Source organism: Pinus tabuliformis, chromosome 3_2 (genome assembly GCF_031772625.1).
Source record: "Pinus tabuliformis cultivar Carrire ecotype Pingquan chromosome 3_2, CPIR1, whole genome shotgun sequence".
Lineage (NCBI taxonomy): Eukaryota > Viridiplantae > Streptophyta > Pinopsida > Pinales > Pinaceae > Pinus > Pinus tabuliformis.
The window spans coordinates 1035402057-1035424238 of record NC_142302.1 but is presented as its reverse complement, the minus strand read 5'-3'; the positions used below and the strand labels follow the sequence as shown (position 1 = coordinate 1035424238).

Sequence of the window (22182 nt, the reverse complement as noted above, 5' to 3'; positions counted from 1 at the left end):
GAGCTCAATGATCAGCACCGCCAACATCGAGGTACATGAGGCTTGGTGCTCTTGATTAATACCAATCTCATTATATACCATTCCCATTACTATTACCTTGTACATGATAGAATCCAGTGGAAATGATACATTGGTGCTTTTGGTTAAGTGCCATTCCCATAGCCTTGTACTTAATAGAATCCAGTGGAAGCACTACAATCTTTCCAATCCTAAATTGCTGAAACTGTAAATTTTGCTAAATTCTGAATGTGATATTGAAATTCTACTTTCTCCATTTGAGGTCTAATGAGGTTGAACCACTCTCAAACATCCTACAACAATTGATGGTAATGTTCGAAATTTAAAATAATAGAAAAAAAATACAGGAGATTGTCAACTTTTACTTCAAAAATTTGATAATACCAGTGATTACCAAGGTGACAAATGTTGAAGATTGTAACTAGTGTCAGTCTTCATAATTATATTTTAGTCATTATGAAATGATTTTGTGAAAAGAAAAGAAAAAGAAATTTTATTACTAAAGAAATTGACTTATTAAAGCACCGGTTTCATGCTTGCGTCAATCGTTTTTAGGTCAAAGCCTACATTGCAGGCTTCTAGGGTTTATGTCAAGTGTCTTTGTCCATGCCATATTGTAACAAACGCTTCTTGGGATCTATTTGTCGAAGAATAAATTTATTTTATTGTATTTTAGGTCTTCTAGGCCTCCTCCACCAAGTTGGCCTCAAGTAAGGACAAGTTGGCCTCAAACATTGGAATTCGATCTCACAAGAAGCCTATATATTGGAGCAACTCGATCTCATTTGAAACATTGACAAAACATGTTCGATCTGCAGTTTCTGGGCTAAGGAAAAAGTGCGAATTTCAAGGGAAGAAAAAGAAAAGTCTACCAAAGAATAAGGAGGCCAACATATTACTAAAGAAGCTGAAATCTCTCTCTTTTATCTCACTTGTGCGAAGTTCTAGATTGCTGCCGGGGGGCTGAAATTCTGTAGTTGTTGGGGAGGCCGAAATTTTGAAGGCTGCTGGTGAAGCTAGGGCCAAAATTTATGAGTTGTTGCTGGGCTGTTGCTGTTGGACTAAGAAGTGACTATTGAAGTTTGCTGAATCATCTTGGAAAGTTGACTTGGTGGAGGAAAGGTCTATTGGTCTAGGGTCTTGGTCTGTCTCAATTTGAATCACTGAAGGAAGAGTTCTTGACTAGGTTTTCCCTTGTTTAGGGGTTTTAGCCCTGGTTGAGTGCTACATCTGGTGTCCCTTGATCTTTGTGTTTTGATTTTGGTAATTGCTCGATGAACTGAGATAAAAGAACATAAGAAAGATAATGAGAATTCGAAGATATCACAAGTAATTATCAGCCAGAGAAAATCTTTCTGCCTTTCCGATTTTCTAACATGGTATCAGAGCTAGGGTGAAGAAGAGAAGAAAAATGCAGGTTGAAGATCTATTGAAGAAAAGGCAAGGAAAAGTCATTAAAGAGGATCATATAAAGAGACAAGCCTACTATCTACAGGAACTATATCAAAATTCAAACTCAATGAAGGGAGAAAATAAACTAAAAGGTGCCTCCAACTACAGGGCGTGGAAAAAGAAGATAGATCTCGTCCTCGTAAAGAACAAAGTTTTGGATCTCGTTCAAGGTAAAATCAAGAAACCTATGGGTGAATCAAGTGAAGCAAAATAAGCAAAGTTTAGGGAAATCGAAATCCTGGCTATGAACCTTATAGTGGATGGAGTTAAGGATAACCTAATTCCATATATATTCAACATAAATTCCGCCCAAGAAATGTATGAGGCTCTCTCCAAGTTATTTTCAATCAAGAACATTGGTCAAATAGCAAGTCTCAAGAATGAACTAAGAACTGCTAAGATGACAAATGATAGAATCATAGATGAACTCCAAGCATTAGATAAAGTTGTCCTAGAAAAGAAGCTCACAGTTATTGCCCTTCTAGGACTAACAAAATCTTGGAGTGCCTTTGCATCAAGACTTAATAGTTGGAAGGATACTCTGACATTTGCACAAATGTGGAATGCATGTAGTCAAGAAGAAGCCAAAATATCATTAGTAAACAACGAGGAGGAGGAAGAAGAAAATACCTCGAATGCCTATTCTACTCATCACAAGGAGGGAACCTTCAAGAAGTACAAAGGACCAAAGAAGAAAGTGGAGCTATCCAAGATTATGGATACCTCTATATATTTGTAATTATGAATACCTCCCTATTTAAGAGGGAGTGTTGAAGAGTGTAACTAGTGTCGGTCTTCATAATTATATTTGAGTCATTATGAAATGTATTTGTTAAAAGAAAAGAAAAATAAGTTTTATTATTAAAGAAATTGACTTATTAAAGCATGGGTTTCATGCTTGGGTCAACTGTTTTTAGGTCAAAGCCTCCATTGTAGGCTTCTAGGGTTTATGTCAAGTGTCTTTGTCCATGTCATATTGTAACAAATCCTTCTTGGGATCTATTTGTCAAAGAAGAAATAGTCTCGACCTGCTCTATGAATATTGATCGTTGCGCACTTGTGGCTCCTAAATCTATGCGCATTATTGATCCACAACTGACGTGCATTCCAAAATAAAGAATGATATATGATCTTGTGCCTTCGTCCTTTTCTTTATAGATAGAATTTGATGCATCCAAGGAGGCCAAGTTTGATCACAAGTTTCCTTTAGTTGTGATTGCGAGTTAACTAAGATCTCAACTTGTTCTCTCTCCAATCAACGCTGGAGTCTTAACTCATTCTCTCTCCAATTAACATTGAAGTCTAAACTCGTTCTAACTGAACTTGTCATTGCCACCTCCTCCTGTAGTCTAATTGAAGAAGTATTAGAAAATCGGAAAGGCAGAAATATTTTCTCTTGTTGATAATTACTTGTGATTTCTTTTGAGTTATTATTGTTTTTCTTATGTTCTTATGTTATCTTAATTCATCAAGCAATTACCAAAACCAAAACACGAAGATCAAGGACACCAGATGTAGACGCATAGCCAAGGCAAAAACACTATATATGGGAAAACCCAGTGAAGAACTTTTCCTTCAGTAATTCAAATGAGATAGACCAAGACCCTTGACCAACAAACTTTCCTCCTCCACCAAATCAGCGTTCCAAGATGATTTAGTAGTCTCTTCTTATCCAGTAGCTTCGACCTAGCAACAATCTAGAAATTTCAGCGTCCTAGCAACAGAACATCGACCCAATTTCAAGACTGTAGTTTCAATCTAGAAATTTCAATAGCTTCAGCCTGGCAACTTCACAACTTTGACCTTGATGCAACTTCACAACTTCGACCTTGATGTAGCAGCATCACAGCTTCGACCTTGATGCAACTTCAGAATTTTATTGCACACAAGAAAGAGAGAGAGACCCAAAAACTTCGATTCCAACTTCCTTCTTGAACTTTGCACTTTTTTTGCTTCCTAGCTACTTCAATTCGAACTTGTGTGAGATGTCCTCCAAATGAGTCAAGTTGCTGCTTATATATAGTTATCTTAGGTGATCGAATTCTTCTAATGAGATCGACTTGTCCTTCCCTGAGGCCTAAGAGAGCCTATCATGGCTTCATTCCTTTTTAAAACATCAAGGTCATCTTGATCATCTTCATTCTTCATAATATTATCAAGTCAACTTTACTTATGAATATCTCCAACATCTTGAAGATTATGTACTTGCACAACTTAAACAATAAGTACAACCAAATACAAAAGCATGAAGTTAACTATATCAAAATCATGTCAATACAATAATGGAATCATTAGACTTTAGACATCAAATACCTAAACCTAGATAGGTTCATAATCAACAAGAGACACATACTTTTAAACTTCAATTTCTTGCTAGGGTTTTGTTACAAACCCTAGACTACAACATAAAGCAACTTAATCAAGAAATCAATCTCTCATTCTATCTAGTGCCTCAATATTATTTTCAAATATATATGATAGATTCTACTATGATTCATTACAAACCCTAGATTCCATCACAACTAAATCAAATAACAATTTTACTATACATTTTAGACTCTACTAGGGTTTGTTGCAAACTCTAGATTTTATCATCATATCAGAAACAATATCATCATATCCTAGAATATTAATCTTCTACTAAAGTTTTGTTACAAATCCTATAATTAACAAACTATGAGCATCAATAATTATGTTAGCATACATATATCTAGGCTTTCATAATCATGCACAAGCATATCACAACAATATCTACTAGGTAAACCCAAGACACAAATATCAGTACATTAAAGTTAGACATACAACAATTTTGACCAAGCTAGGGTTTTGATCAAACAGACAAACATACACCTAGGGCTTCATTCCTAGGATCTTACTACAAATATTATAAGGTTTTTGCTCGTAAACCCTAATTCATCAAACCCTAAAGAGGTAGGGCTTCAATACATAACTTTAGATATTAACAACAAACCCTAAAGGACTAGGGCTTCCATAACAATACCAAAATCCTAAACATAAAATGAATAGGTTTTCTAGATTTCATCAATAACCCTAAGTAGACTAGGGTTTCATAAATATTGACATACCCTTAGGTTAGGGTTTTACAATTAACCTTTTAGGGTTCCACAAGAATGATAATATAATGAGGGTAGATTCAATCTAATGATTAATCACCCTAACAAGAATCTTTGTGATTCAAAACCCTAGACATAACGATGTTAGTAATGTAAAGCAAAATTTTAAAAGAAAGAATGACTATACCTTTTGCATGAAGAGAACTTTATAACAAAGCTTATAGTTTAAGACATACCTCAAGTTGTATTTTAATAAACTTTGTATGACATCAATTCTTGAAGGGCATAACTTCTTCCATGCTTCAAGTCTATCCTTTGAAGTCTCCTCCATAACCCTTGAGTATTCAGCAAGCTTTCCTAACACGGAAAATATAAAAGGTTATTAGCATATAATTCAAACAAGTCTTGATGTGAGGAGGAAACCAAACATGAAAAGATGAAACAAAGAACAAAATACTTATCTTTTGGTAAATTGGTGGAGGCTCCCTCTTAATCCAATCTTGAGGGAAACCTACAACTAAAAATAAAAGGTGTTCTAACAAGACATGTTAGACCTACAAGTTCTAGAAATCAAAACATAAAGGAAAACAATTCAAAACTTAGAATAGAAGGATATGTAAGGGATAGAGTCCCTAAGAGTCCCTAGCAAATAAGTCTTTGACTTCATATTCTTCCATCTTGTTCTTCTTTGGTGGAGCTTCATCGACAATATTTGCTTGATCCCTATCTCTCTTCTTATTCCTTGGACTCTCTGGACAATGACTTTTGTAGTGACCCATCTTGTGACAATTGTAACATTCAATCTTTGATAGGTCTACTTTCTTCTTTGGTCCTTTGTACTTCTTGAAGGTTCCCTTTTCTTGTGATGAGCGGAATAGGCATTTGAGATGTTCTCCTCTTCATCCTCCTCCTTGTTGCTTACTAATGATGTTGGTAAGTCCTAGAAGGGCAGTGACCACGATCTCTTTTTCTGGTTCAATTTCATCTATTGCTTGAAGGCTATCTCTGATTCTAGATATCCTTATAAAGAAGGATGCCACAATATCGTCCTTTGTCATCTTAATAGTTCTTAATTCATTCTTCAGGCTTGCAATTTGACTAATGTTCTTGATTGTGAATAATTTGGATAGAGCCTCATACATTTCTTGAGCGGAATCTATGTTGGATATATATGGAATGAGGTTGTCCTTTACTCCATCCACTATTAGGTTCATGGCCAATATTTTGGTTTCTCTGAACTTTGCTTTCTTTGCTTCACTTGATTCATCTGTAGGTTTCTTGAATTTTCCTCGAACTAAATCCAAAACTTTATTCTTCTCGAGGATGAGATCTATCCTCTTTTTCCATGCCCTGTAGTTGGAGGCTCCTTCTAGTTTGTTTTCTCCCTTCATTGAGTTAGACATAGTTCTTGTAGATAGTAGGATTATCCCCTTATATTATCCCTTTAATGATCTTCCTTCAATCTCCTTTTTCTTTCGATAGATCTTCAGGCTACCTTTTTCTTCTTCTTCACCTTAGCTCTGATACCATGTTAGAAAATTGGAAAGACAGAAAGATTTTCTCTTGTTGATAATTACTTGTGATTTCTTTGAGTTATTATTGTTTTTCTTATGTTCTTCTTTTATCTTAGTTCATCAAGCAATTACCAAAACCAAAACACGAAGATCAAGGACACCAAATGTAGGTGCACAACTAGGGAAAAACCCCTATATAGGGGAAACCCAGTCAAGAACTCTTCCTTCAGTAATTCAAATGAGATAGACCAAGACCCTAGACCAACAGACCTTCCTCCTCCACCAAGTCAGCCTTCCAAGATGATTTAGTAGTCTCTTCTTATCCAACAACTTCAACCCAACAACAATCCAGAAATTTTGGCTTCCCAGCAACAGAACTTTGACCCAACTTTAGGATTGCAGTTTCAATCTAGCAATTTCAATAGCTTTAGCCTAGCAGCTTCACAACTTCGACCTTGATGCAACTTCACAACTTCGACCTTGATGTAGCAGCTTCATAGCTTCAACCTTGATGCAGCAACTTAACAACTTCGACCTTGATGTAGCAACTCCACAACTTCGACCTTGATGCAACTTCAAAATTTCATTGGACATAAGAGAGAGAGAGAGACCCAAAAACTTTGATTTCGACTTCCTTCTGGAACTTCGCACTTTTTCTACTTCCTAGTTACTGCAATTCGAACTTGTGTGAGATGTCCTCCAAATGAGTCGGGTTGTTGCTTATATATAGTCATCTTAGGTGATCGAATTCTTTTATTGAGGCTGACTTGGTGGAAGAGGCCTAATTGACCTAATTTACATTAAAATAATTTTCTTTCTTGACAAATAGTTCTCAAGAAGGGTTCTTTACATTGTGACATGGACAAAGACACTTAACATAAAACCTAGAAGTCTTCAATGGAGACTTTGACCCAAAACCAATTGACCCAAGCATGAAATCCATGCCCTAATAAGCCAATTTATTTAATAATAAAATTTCTTTTTCTTTCTTTTGACAAATACATTTCAAATATGATTATGAAGATCGACACTAGTTACATTCTTCAACAATAAGACTCCAACAAATTGAAGCTCCAACACTACACATGCAAACATGATGACCTTTCCAGTAAACTATATTCAACTCATTGTAATTGAAGTCTATGTCATGAATTCACATTTGACAAATACATTTCAAATATGATTATGAAGACCGACACTAGTTACATTCTTCAACAAGAAGACTCCAACGAACTGAAGCTCCAACACTACACATGCAAACATGATGACCTTTCCAGTAAACTATATTCAACTCATTGTAACTGAAGTCTATGTCATGAATTCACACTCGTGAGAAAAAGACTAATTCGTGGTCTTCACTGGCTAAGGCACAAGCCGAAAGACCTTTATTCGCTATGTTTTCAAGAGTTCGTATTAGCGAGGAAGGGATTCTGTACAACTCCCAACTTATCTCTGAAAAACATGGACTTGTCTTTTACTAAGGCCTTTGTCAAAATATCTGCAACTTGCTCATTTGTTGGAATATACGGTAGCTTCCCTGTCCCTTTCTGCACACAATCCCTAAGATGATGATACTCGATCTCGATATGCTTGGAGTGATCATGAAACATTGGATTCTTAATGCAACTCTGATTATGAGAGTGGGCTCCATCCTCTACCTGAGAAGTCCCACAAGCAACTTCCTCATCCAGATAAATTCACATGTTGCTAAACTGGCAGCCATGTACTTGACCTGTGCTGAATTGAGTGCTACTAATCCCTGCTTCCTATTGAACCAGGAAACAACTGCTAACCTAATACCGAAGACGCAACTTGAAGTACTCTTCCGATCTGAAGAGCTCCCTATTCAATCTACATCTTTGAATCCATCAAGCCTCTATCCGTCAACCTGTCTATACCATAATCCATAATCTGTTGTGCCTTGAGATACCTCAAAATATGCTTGGCAACAACCCAATGGACTCTAGTAAGCTCCATCATGAACTGGCTCAACTAGTTCATTGCAAAACATATGTGAGGTCTGTCGAATGTAGCATCTACTTGCTTTGCTTTGCTAGCTTCCACCTTTCCCCAGTTTGGGACTAGAGGCATGGTCATGGGTCTGCAATCCTGTATATGAAACCTCTTGAGTATCTCTGTAGTGTACCCCCCTGCTCCAAGACGATTTGCCCATCACCTTGCCATACCTTGATCCTAAGGAAATAGTGCATAAGTCCTATGCCCATCATCTCCAACTCTCTTGCAAGATTTGCCTTGCTAGCCTAGATCAAGATATTTGCTACAATCAAAATAAGATCATCAACATAGAGCAATAGAATGAGCGAAAGCCCTCCAACCGTGATGTAGTACAGGTTGGCATCCCCCTCACTCTTAGTGAAGCTCAACCCCCGAAGTTAGCTGTCAATGCGAGTGTACCATGATCTCGGTGCTTGTTTGAGCCCATAAAGAGCTCTCTTAAGCAAACAAACATGAGTGTCTCTGCTACAGGTCTCAAACCCCTCTGTCTGCTCCATATAAATCTCTTTCTCAACCACGCCATTGAGGAATGTTGTCTTCACATCCATCTGAAAGATCTTCCACCCCATCTGATCTGCAAGTGCCAAAATCGTCTTGATGGATGAATAACATGCCTTTGGATTGAATTTTCTCCTGATAGTATTTTTATTAATTCTTCAACAAAATCTGTGATGAGAAATTACAACTATTTGCCATAAATTAGCAAACCTTTAGAAAATTATTCTAGTCACTTTTGCAAGTTGATTTGGGTCCTTAGAGACAATTTGGCCCCTCTGAACCGATTTGGCCTCCCTCTATCTCACTGAATCGGCCACACGTGCGACCCTGGCACTCGATCCATCTTTGGCAAACTCGCAATGTTGGAAAATCAACGCGACCTCCCTGGAACTCGAATCCCACTGGCAAAGTTGGCCTCCTTGTACAAATTGATCACTTTGGCAAATTATCTTCTTGCTACAACAACTCGGCCTCTCTGAAGCAACTCACACCTCTGGGAAACTCAACCTCTTTGTAGAAAAATCGATCTCCAATAATCTCTGGAAATTGTTGTTAAGAATCTATTCGGCAATCCTTTCTCCAATCATTGTTGATCTCAATCTGTTGGTGCTCTCACATTATCATTGCGCCCTTTCTATCACTGCAAATCTCTCTAAATCTCTCACTGATGTGTTCTCTAAAGGCCCATTGATTTCCTTTTATAATCTCTCGTTGAACAATCAATGGCCATGATCTAATGTCAATCGACGACTAAAATCATCTTGACTTCTAAAAATAGCTTTTCTAGAAGCCACTATAGTAAAATCAATTTACCTTAGTTAATCCTAATTAATTAAGCCATTTCCCTAAGTTGTACTTAGGAAAATTAATAATATGGCTAATTAATTCTAATTAAGCCTTAAGGTACTTTTTTTTAGAAACTTTTTTCTGGGCGTTGGAGAAAACTAATCCATTGTGTTCCTTAGCCTCATAGACATAATATGAGACTAGAACACCTGTTCGAGCTACATAAACTAACACTCCCTCTTAGAGAGGAAGGTGTTCTGCACAACACCCATCTTGTTTCTAAAGAAGATGAATCTCGCCTTCCCAAAGCCTTTGGCAATATATTTGCTACCTGCTCATCTGTGGGTATATACTGTAGCTGATCAATCTTACACTACACATAATCCCATGAAGTGGTATCTGATGTCTATATGCTTGGAACTGTCGTGAAACACTGGATTCTATGACAACTTGATGCAACTTTGGTTGTTGCAGTGTATTGTTGTCATCTCAACCCTTTGACCAAACAAGGCTACTAGCAACTTCCGAAGCCATATAGCCTCGCACATAGCCATGCTCACTGCTATGTAGCCTGCCTTTGCAGAACTCAATGCCACATACCTCTACTTCCTTCTATACCAAGAAACAACTCTTGATCCCATGCTGAAGCAACACTCTGAAGTGCTTTTTCGATCCACTGTATTACTTGCCCAGTTTGCATCAGTATATCCAACGAACCTAATGCCATCAACTTGAGTATCCCTGATCCCATAATCGATAGTACCGTGCAAATATCTTAGCACATGCTTAGCTGCTGGCCAATGCACTCTCTTTGGTTCCAACATGAATTGACTGAGAGTGTTTACTACATATGATATATTTGGCCTAGTGTTTACCAAATACATGAGAGAGCCAATCAACTGCCTATATAAGGTGGGGTCGACATCCTTCTGCCTGGATGCGTCTACCTTCCTCTAATTCTTGATCATGGGTGTAGACATGGCCTTGCAGTCCTACATCCCGAATTTCCTTAGGATTTTGATCTAATATTTCCCTTGCCCAAGAAAAATCTAACCATCTGTTTGACACACCTCCATGCCTAGAAAGTAGTGAATGAGCCCCAAATCCTTCACCCCGAACTCAATTGCAAGATCTTCTCTCGCACTCCTCTGTGAGCCCTAGTGTGTTGGAATTTCTAAGCCTAACCCGTTAGAAACCCTCCATGTACTTTCTGATTTATTCCTTCCTACTTGTTCTGATTAATTAACAAGAAATTTACCATGTAAATATTGAAAATAAACACAAGTACATGCTCAACACATTACTGATCATCAATTGAAAGAAACAGAAACAAGCACACAAATGACACCGTTATTTTTGGACTAATGTCCCCAAAAAAACCCAATGCAGGAAAACCAGTGCAGCTATTTGAGGGTTTGATTTATTAAGTAGTTTCAGAATACAATCTGGGTGCCAAATTCGGCATACCCAACAGAGAAAACTCTCGGTAGTAGTACCTCTCCTTCGGAGACAGATGCTTCGGCTGAAACCCCGGATAAACACTCCGGCAGCACCTCAGCTCCAATCTACCCCACAAAAAACCCTAGTGTCAGCCTCTTCTGCCCTCTCCGTTAGCTTTCTCGACAATTTTGGCAGTTCCGACTGTTCCCGACAGTTCCTGCTTTTGCCCTCTACGTCAGCTTTCTCGGCTATTCCGGCAGTTCCCGGCAGTTCTGGTTGTTCTCGACAGTTTCGGCTTCTGCCCTCTGCGTCAGCTTTCCTGGCTTTGGCAGTTCCCGACAGTTTCGGCTTCTGCCCTCTGCGTCAGCTTTCTCGGCTGTTCCGCTGATCCTCCCGACACTATCTTTGCCTCTCTGCTTCTGTATTCACTGCCCCTCAACTGCAACCTCAACTTTCTCAGCAAACCCAGCCCCAGAAAGTCGAAATCTTGATCTCTTGGTGTGTTCTCCAAGTGACCCTCAAGCCTCCTATTATACTTTTCTCGTTGACAAATCAACGGTCGCGATTAAGTCCCTAATCAACGACTAAGATTAGATCTGGCTCGGTCCATGACTTTTGGACCATTCTAACACAGTTTTATATTAATTCACATCAATATTTTATTTTCCCTAAGTTTAGACTTAGGGACTCAATTAAAAATATTAATTATTTTAATATTTCCCAAACTGTTTAGAATCTGCCCAAACCCTTTCTGGGTATTGGAATCTCATGTGCCTTAGCCTCTCCACCAATTTTCGTGGCTAGAGCACATCCGATGCTACCCCAAATCAACTTAGTGAACCGGTAAGAAACATGTCGCCCACGTATAAGACAAGAATGAGCACATCACCCTCGACCACCAAGTAGTGGAGGTTCACATCCGCCTCGCTCTTCAGGAAGTCCATGCCTTGGGAGCCTGCTTGAGCCCGTACAAAGCTCTCTTCAACCTACACACGTGGGTTTCACCGTTGTGTACAACAAAACCCTCCGATTGTTCAATGTGCACTTCCTCCTCCAACTCGTCATTAATGAATGTCATGTTGGCATCCATTTGATGGATCTGCCATCCCATTCATGCTACTAATGAGATCACGACCCTAATAGAAGTATACATTGTTAGATTTTGATGGATATGGTAGCATCATACAAGTGTTGTAGTCTCAGAGATATAGGTGAGGGGAGGCTGAATTATCTACAGAGAAGGCTACTACAACTAGTGTGAATAGCCAGAGACCTCAGTGTGAGTTGTCAGAAGAGGGTTTGTTCAGTTGCGGAAGAGATCCTAGAACACTATCGAGATCCCACTGTCAGCTTTGCTTCAAATTTGAAGGGCCTCTAGAGCAAACCGCAATGCAGTTGTGGACCAAAAATCGAAGTGTTTGGATGGCTAGATTGTGAGATAATTGATGCTCTATGTGACCTATGTAGGTCAGGCCTAGAAAAAGAGGGAGGTGAAAAGGAATAAGCATTGAAAGTGATCACTTAGGGAGAATTAATGCCTTGTCCTTTGGGAGAGGTGGAATTACGGAGAATTTATGGTTTGGAAAGAGTTCACCCAATCAAGGAGGCCTTAAAACAACTTTGCCTAGCATTAGGGCATGAGAGCAATTGCTTCAAGGACTTTATACTTCGATTTGCAAGAATTGATGACTTATCGAGATGTATTTATCACAAATTATCCCTAGGAACATTCACTCATTCGTGCATGGCTCATGACATGATGCAATGCTATAAAAGATCACAATTTCCAATAATTCGTATAGAAAAGCAGTAAATTTCATACTTGTGTAGTGAAAATCCTAGCAACATTCATGTGACGAAGTAAATAACAAGAATAAGCATGAAGAGAGCACTTACATGTACAAAAGAGTATATCCAATCATGAAATTATGCCAATAATGAAGCTCAAGACAAGAGAGAAATATCCAAACATCAAAATTCATCCATAACATCCAAAATCATCCTCCAAAAGGGATAGCGAAAATCTCACAAAAGCAAATAACCCAATGGAAGTGATGATGATCAAAATGAATCATCTCACTTGTATTTATACACTCTCTAATGAGTTCGATTTATCTAAATTGGCCTAATTGAGCCCCTAAAATAAAATAATTTGCACAATAATAATACTTTTGGTGACAAGCCCACCAAATAGCTCAATAATGTAAAGATAAGCCTCTCAAGAGGGTCGAATGATCAACAAAGTGAGTCGTTGGGCCTTTGAGGAGGCCTAATGAAGTCCAAGGGGTGCCATGATGTAGAAATGGACTCCAAACATAGTGGACAAGGGGTTGGCCCCTTGTTTTCCAAACAAGAACTTGTGGTGCTCCCAAGTGGGCGTGGGGCACAAGGGCATCCTCATGGGTCTTCAAATGGATCAAATATGACTGTAGACCATCTGTAAGGGTTGGAGCAATGACATAATCCCTCCCTCTGCAGCGGGAGATATCCTTTGGACCTTGGAACATATGCCAAGTGCATGGTGCAACTGTGGAGCCGGTAGGGCATGGTGAACCAAGTGCATCATCCTCATCCCAAAGGTGGAACATGAGCAATCGGTGAGTGCTGCTGGGGATCCATGAAGCCCTGCAATAGTGGAGGGCCATGGCTCTCAACGCTCACCCTACAAGTGCCAATGTGGCCCTCGGAGGGCTAGGACCCGTATAGGGAGATCAAGCCCCAAAAGAAAACCCACGTGCAATCTTGTATAAGATCCAATGCATCCATTTGCCCTCCAATACAACAAGTCATTAGAATAATTAAGTAATAAAGCTTACAAGTCATGGGATCAATGGGGCACTTCATGGTGACATGCCCTTCCATAGCAGGCTTTGGCATGTACAAGTGTCTCCAAGCTCAATGGGGGGTCAACCAAGGATCCTATTAGGTGGTTTCAACCTCTAAAGAGGGTGACATGTACATGGTACATCCCTCAAGTGGTAGGTGGCAAATGATATAATAATGGAATGGAGTGGTGATTAGGGGAATCATTCAGTCCACACCTTAAGGTGCAAGGGTAGCTATAATAGGGGAAGCCCACACTTGGGTATATGAGTGTAGGAGGGAGTAAATTGCAGTACATGAATTACCCCAGCCTTTGTTTTTCCACCCTTCTTCAGATGTCTTTTGCCTTTGATTGTTTTTTCTTTATAACTGCTCGGGCTCTAGGGGATGAGAGCATGATGTGTAATATGTAGCAGTGTATACCCCCTTAAGGGGGGGCAGTTCATTTCCCACCAGGGGTTGGGACGATCATGGGTTCCTTAATGATGAAGGGGGCTCATTTAGGGCCCCTAGGAACCATGGTGATGGCCATGGATAAGGGGTAGAGCTCATGTTTGGCTTTTTCCCATGTGCTAAATTTGTGTGTCCCGACCATCTTTTGCATTTTATGGTACCTTTCTTGTTGAGAGTGGCCAAATTATGTTTTTTTATTTTTCTTTTTAGTTGGATCAACCTCCGGGGCATCATTCTAGGCCCGACCGAAGGTGTGGACAAGCGGAGGGGGAGGCTAACCCTATGTGGACCTCGTGGACACATATCGACCTGGATAGGAAAAATGATGAATGGGGTTAAAATGAGTGGAAAGGGGTGATGTATATGGTGTCGGGAAGTGGGACCACACAACCAAATTTGGGATTTCCCATGTAGTGCCAACCTTGAAGCCAATGGCCGACAAAGGAGATCCCACGAGACTAGGATACAAGGGTAGCCACGGAATCAGGCAGTGGAGACAAGAATACAAACCCAACCCACTCTTTCTGTTGAATCCCCCCACCAATCCATGCCCAAAAGTTCCCATGGAAAGTAAACAAAATTACTCAACCAAACCAATGAAAAGTCATACTTTGGGGTCGGGAGGTTCACCTTCAAACATACATTCATAACAGATCGGCGAGGGATCACATGGCTAGCTCAGTTGGCGGAGAAAATGGCACATCGAGCTATCTGGGGGCTGTCGGCTGAGGACTATCTAGGAGAATTTTTTTCTCTTATATATACTACCCACAAGTGATGGGTAACAGGTCCTACACCCCTTTATCACTCCAATTTCACAAGGATCATCTTAGGAACCCTTTTATCATAGGAATCTTAGGTCTTGGGTATCCCGTATCAAGCAATATCTCATCCCTAGGTCTAGGCTTCTCCTTGTAGCCCTTCTTGGAGAGCCATGCTTCTTGCTTCTAAAGCAAGCATCCCCTATCATCTGAGTCTCTCTTTTGAATAAGCTCTTGAAATCATTACCTCTACATCATTGATATATCATTCATAGTGATTGCCCTAATGTCGGGACTCCTCCTATAGGTGAAAGTCTGCAAAGAGCAGGGGACATTAACTGAGGTAACAATGTGTCTTTGTCCCTTTGTTGCCACTTGGTCTAATAGTTGCCCCTTTGGAAGCCCTCCTAGGATCCCAGCTAGATTGAGCGATAACAGTCACTAAATCGAATTCCACAAGTGTAGCAGGGAATTTGATTTTCCCATGTGCTCAATCTCTTGATGATGTCATATGCCCAATCACCATTTGACTGCCTCTTTACTTGCCTTTTGACTTGAGATAATTTCCAAGTCATTTTGTCACCTGGAGTTCTCTTATTTTTCTCCATTTGATTTATTTATGGGCTATTTTATTGCTATATTTTCCCATAGACTTACAAAAAGCGGGTTTTGAGGGTCTACAACTAATTTTTTACTCCTCAAAGTGTGCCTTAGTAGAAAGTTGAGGTGTAGAGGTGTAATTTTGAGCACACATACCTCATACAATATCTCTAGATATCACTTGTTACAATTTACAATTAGAATTTATTAAAATTTCCTTCCTGTGGGAAATTTAAAAAAAATGACCCCTAGACCTAATCAAATTCCGTGAAAATTTACAAGTGATTTAGTATGGTAATATACAATGACTCTAGACACTAGGACTCACCCAAGGCCTCGCCATCAAGGACACTAGACACTAGGGCACTAAGACACACTCCGACTTCGGGGTTATATCTGGGAGAAAAAGCTCAATTAATTATGAAGTGTTAAAAAGTACCAATAATCAACCAAGTAAAAAAAACTTCCCAGAGTGTGCTCACTTGATGACAATGTCCCAAGTTAACTTGGTCTATTACATGACTCAATTCATCATGTTGACATCACTTTACAACATCCTCATAGGGCTTGCGGAATTCGAGTACAATATAGAAGAAGAATAGCGAAACTTTACGAGTGATTTAGTATGGTAATATACAATGACTTTAGACACTATGACTCACCCAAGGCCTCGCCATCAAGGACACTATACACTAGGACACACTCCGACTTATATTTGGGAGAAAAAACTCAATTAATTATTAAGTGTTAAAAAGTACCAATAATTAACCATGTAAAAAATACTCCCCAGAGTGGGGTCACTTGATGACAATGTCCCAAGTTAACTCGGTGTATTACATGATTCAATTCATCATACTGACATCACTTTACATCCCCGTAGGGCTTGCGGAATCCGAGTACAATATAGAAGAAGAAGAACAAGAAGAAAAAGCTTAAAAACTCTGATCATCTCTGAACTCTGATGGTACAAGAACTTTCTAACATATCCTTGGGCGTGGTGTCTTTAAGTCTTCAAGTATACTTCAGTGGTCAAATGCTAAATAATGGGTGAAGACTTACAAGACTTGCTTGAGCGTAGGCAGAACATTGGCTAAGGATTTGATGCTCCTTCATCCTTGTCATAGGAAATTTTCAAGAACTGGATTTTAATGGTCCTATCTACCATCCCACAAACTAGTGAAAAAGATTAACTTTGGTGGCCATTTTGTAATTGACTAAATTGCCAGATGCCATAACATTTCTGTACAATAAAATGCCAAATGCCACTAAATTTATCTATGAATGTATTGTCATTTGGTTTGGTTGCTCACTTAATTACAAGTGATTGAGTAGACCACTTTGTAAAGGAGATTATTCAAACATTCAACACATAGGCAAGGTGTTAGGGGTTTGTCATTGCTTGTTTAGTGTGAATTGTCCTTGAGAAAAGTGGCAAGTGAAATGCATAACTAAATTATTTGTTTTAATAACTCGTAGTGTGACAATGAGAAGTAATGCAGGGAGGAAAATTGCGAATAACCTATTAGAAAACATGTGTACACAGTAGCAGATTTGCAAATATCCAGATCAGAGAGAGGGGATTCAGAATTATTATATTGCTGGTATGTACATAAGCATGTCTCTTAACGTGAGCAATGTCATTATGTAACCCCTACTATCTAATTATTAACATGTTGACATATTTGCTTAATTAATCGTCATAACTTTATCACATGACTTTATTATGTTATAAATTTTCCTGAAGATCATATTATGACTAATATAATATGTATTGTAATACCCTCTCTTAATGGTTGCCTTGGACAACTGGTTGTCCTAAAACATAACTAATTTATCTGGACCAAGCAAGTCTTAGAAATTGTAGACAACTTGCCTCTGAGTTGACCAACTGATCAACAACAGATTATGGTTCACAACTCCACTTCTTGATATGTTCTCTATGCACTGCGTACCTCTTTTTTGAAGCCACAACTTGAGTAATAAAGCTAACCTCAAGACTTATATCAGTAATGGTTGAATGTAAGCATGTTGAGCCATCGTCCACTTGATCATTCACACTCACTATCGTGATTAAAATAAAAAATGGCTGAAAAATTGAGCCCATCTACTATTGATGCAAAATTTGGTTTGTCCTGCAATAAACACCTCTTTTCTGCATTTTATTAATACAATAAACTTACGTTGAAAAACCAGGCCTTTTGAGCCTGCCTTGACCTGTAAAGAGTACTGACTACATATGGCAAAAAACTAGGCCTTTTTAGTCTTCCACAAGATCTTTGTTTTGTGCCCACCGCGCCTTTTGGGGTTGATCTTCACTATCATCACAATCATTTGGCCACTGATGCAACCAAATCATTGTCTCTCCAAAGGACAATGTTTATGCTGTTTAAGCTCATTGTTCAAGCATTAAGATGCTGATAACTTAAATTCCTTTATAATCTAACCTCAGACTGAAATTGTGCCTGAATTTAGCATCCAATTGAGAGGCATTTTCTCTCAAATTTATAATACCTTGTTGGAGAACTTGAAGCTTATTTTCTATTTTAGTAATCAGGAAAATGCTGAACCTTATTTAAGGTTTTTTCATTTGGAAGAAGCTCTTCGTTAAACATGGCCACATTTTTTTGTTACTCGTTTTCTAGTTTGCCATTCTTCAAATGTAATAATTATTGTGAATTGTTCAAATCATTATTATTTCATGCTAGTTCGGTTTAGCTGCATTTTGTTGGACATCAATGCATGTTGTAGACAAAATATGTGTTGTACATTGCTGACATAGTGATCTGGACATGCAGACAATGTTTTTTCATCCTTAGTGGGTTTGAGGTTCACATGGCAACTAGTGCCTGTAGGTTCAACAAGTGATGTGATACCTCATCGGCTTGTTCATGTTCCACTAATGGACACTCATTTAAGTGACTGTGGAGGTTTTTGTGGAGATATTGCTACTCGAATTGGTCTTGAGGAAAGTGTAAGTAAATCCTTGTAATTGATTCCTTTTTACCTTGTGAAAGTTAATGTTGTTTGTGCATGTTCTTGTGTATATTTGTACTGATGCAGTGTTCTTCAATGTCATTGGGTTTTCTTTTAATGTAGGGTGTTGGTTCAGATCTCTATGTCATAAGAGGAATTGATATTGGCCGCGAAAGTGTAGCTGTACGTTTAGCCGAACCAGAACTTGAACACTTATCAGATACAATTGTTTTGACTGTGGCAGAAGCCATGTCTCTTGAGCCTCCATCTCCTGTGTTTGTCATTATTGGTACCCGCGTTCATTATACACTAAAAGTCCTTCGTCGGAATAAGCATGAAGGTCACTTCGAATCCTTATTTCTCTTGCAAAAATTCTGAAATCTGGATATTGATACATCAAAAAAAGGAAAAGAAAATGATCAATTGGTTGTACTTGTGTGCCTGCTGTTGGGATTCAAATTTTTTTAACGGTAAATGCTGTAGACCGTTGGTTCATATATTGATGCATATTGTTGTTGAGGATGGCAGCTTCTGCAGGACATATTTTGGCATTCTTCATGAATTTGAAAGGGAAGAATATTATCTTTTTATGGATTTAATTAAAAAGCAGCCCACTAAAAGTTAAATAAGCAATGGCATGATAGTTTATATAATGATCATGTTGTCTTACATTTGGATAAACTAAATATCTAACTGAATTTATTACTACAGAGAATGAGAAATAGCTCTCCCTTCTCTTCTCTCTGTTCCTTTCAACATCACTTCTCTTTTCTCTGTTCCTTTCAACATCACTTATGACATAAGCTTAAAATTAGGTTACTCACCATGAGGATTATGTTGGAAATAATACTGAGAGGGGGGGTGAATCAGTTTTATCTAATTCTTTTAATAAATCTTCTTTATTTGTTCTTTGAATTATTTTTGCATGTCAGTACCATAAAATAATGAGCATGAACAAAAGAAAACAGATAGTCACACCAAAGAACACAAGATGTAAGGTGGAAACCCAATGTGAGTGAAAACCACCTGCTGCAATATGTCTCTATCTTCTTTCAAATTAGAAACTCCTTTTACAATGGTTTTGTACTGGTGCAGTCCTTTACCAGTACGCAGACTGCAACCTGCAGAGAGCTACAACTCTCTCTCTCGTTTTCCAGTCTCTCCTGGAATGGAGCTACAACCCCCTACTTCTTTTCTTACAAGGACCACTTTTCATAAATTTTCAAACTGGATCCATAAGCATCAAATAATCATCAAGTATAAGAGAATCACCCAGTCAACTGTAGTAACCAGATCAACAATAATAGGACCAAACCCAGAACACAACAATGATAAACAAAGATTTTAAGAGGAGTAAGCACCCTGCTCAACTGCTCGCCTGCTTACGTAAGCACCCTGCTCAACTGCTGGCCTGCTTACAGTACTCACCCTGCTCAACTGATTGCCTGCTTACAGTACGCACCCTGCTCAACTGCTCGCCTGCTTACGTACGCACCCTGCTCAACCGCTAGCCTGCGTACCTCGCTCTGAGTCCATTGAACTGCCTGTGGACCTCCGCATCTGCAACCCTTCTGTGCCTGCGTACCGGCGCACTTGAAACCCTTCTGTGCCTGCGTACCGGCGCACCTGAAACCCTTCTGTGCCTGCGTACCGGCGCACCTGAAACCCTTCTATGCCTGCGTACCGGCGCACCTGAAACGCTTCGTTCCTGCGTATGTACGCACTTTTCTCTCACTGTACCTGCGTACCTTTGGGCATAGATGATTTCAAGATTTCAGAAATAACCCAGACAGTCAGATCTACAGATCTGAACATGCGCCGAAGAGATCTCGGTCCATCAGTAGATTCGCCTTATTTAGATCTAGACCAGATCTAGCCCTCATAAGATATTCAACCAAAAACATGCCCAAGCCAAATGATCTCCTTTGCTTTATATAGGAAAGCTCTTCCTTAAATCATGGATCAATACCACGAGCCGACACCATAATAACACAATACCGTCGGCTAAATACCAAGAGTAAAACATAAGAAAACCCCACATGTGAATTTCTTTGCCTTGAAATGTGTGCACTGGGGTACGCACCTCCTGAACGGGATAACTGCGGGTATGTACGCACTTTATGTAACACTGACCCGCGTGTACGCACCTTATGCAAGGTGTACCTGCGTACCCTTTATTTTCTTCAATATTTGATAGCTGATCATCAATCTCTGCTGCTGACTTGAAGTACTGTGATCTATCACCTGAATGGGTTGCCATCAAGGACAACACTTTAGCCATAATGCCAACAGATTATATGTATCTTATCCCTTTAGGTAACAACACAAAGTAGGCTACTCATCATGATGATCCTATGTATCTTATCTGTCTAGGTAATAACACGATTTTTAATTTGTGGACTTGCATGAAAGATGTTGATTTTTCTAAGATGATGGAAAGTTGGAAGCATACTTGGGGGAACATGTTTGGGAATTCATTTGGAACTTTGAAGTTGTCTCTGTACTTGGTTAGAATCAGATCAAAAAATTTTGAAACTTGTTTTTTTGATGCATGTTGTGAGTCTTGAGGGGATTTATTCAAATGCAATTGGGACTTTGAACTTGGTAAGAATCAAATAAGAAAGTTTGAAAGTTGTTTCTATGATGTTTGTTTTGAGTTTTGAATTTGGGAATTGTGATCACAAAATCCAGCAGCCTAGTGCAAAGCCTCACTAGGCATTCTGGGTCTAGGGCAACAATGAGATTAGCCATCGCTGTCACCTCAGAGGCTTCTCCCCTACTATTTTGTGTTTGGATATTATCCCCACAAGGGAGGTTTCCCCAGCAAGACTTAGAGGTTAGAACTTAGATGATTTGTTAAATATCCTAATACCAGCCTAGATTTATTTTCTCACAACAATTATTTATTCCCAACAATTTATTTTATTAACCAAATAAATTCTGAATTGTTGAAAAATAAAATCACTGGTATTTTAACTTCCAAAAGTTTATATGTAGTGGAAATAAAATTAGAGAAATCACACATTACAATAGATAAACACCCACAACAATTCTCCTTCATTAATTTAACCTCAAGAAAATTAGGGTTTCACAAAGATTACAAGGAACCTGCAACTTGGCCCCACTAGAAGATTTCAGCCCACTAGAAATTAGCCCTTGAAGAATTTTGGCTTGGAGAATTTGGCCCACCTCTTCACCAATAACTTGACCCTATGCCTTCCCATCACACAACCTCTGCGCCTCAAGAAATTTGGCCCTAACAAATTGGTCTCTTCAACAAATCAACCTCTTGCTTCAACAATTTGGCCTTTTGGAATCCCTCAAAATCGTCTTGCACTCTTCCTCCTTTGTGCTATAGTCTAGTTGAGCTTCTCCCTCCTCAAAAAATCGCTTGCGTTTGGATTTAAAGGGACCTGAATGTCTATGTTCACAAAATTCTACATACTATTCATTTTTAAATTAAGGTTATTCAGTCCTTCAAGGGATTGAAGTTAATGGCCCCATCCAAAGTGTCTTCATATCGCAAATTACTCAATGATGTGATCTCAGAAATAGACATTGGCCACAAAATCCCAGTTGCAAAATTAAAAATAATTTTGCCGCTATCAAAAGAAGAAATTTGCTCTTCCCAACCCTAGTGATCTCAAATCTCTCCTTCAGAGTTTTCAAGAGCTTTGATACAATATATTTTGGGCACTAGACTCAATGCACACACACATTAGATCTGTTAATAGTCTCAAATTAACTTTAACCTAGCTAATTAACTAAAACACA

The 22182-nt window shown here is 38.9% G+C and overlaps 1 protein-coding gene across 2 annotated transcripts in view; it reads left to right on the top strand.

The window, feature by feature from the left end:
* Positions 1 to 22182, top strand: part of EMB3012 (embryo defective 3012) — a 382712-nt gene that overhangs the window by 36455 nt on the left and 324075 nt on the right. For both annotated transcript variants that reach the window (XM_089417406.1, XM_089417405.1), the window contains exons 3-4: positions 18231 to 18406; positions 18532 to 18748. In XM_089417406.1, the coding sequence (XP_089273532.1) occupies positions 18231 to 18406; positions 18532 to 18748 (393 nt within the window). The remainder of the gene's footprint in view (positions 1 to 18230; positions 18407 to 18531; positions 18749 to 22182) is intronic.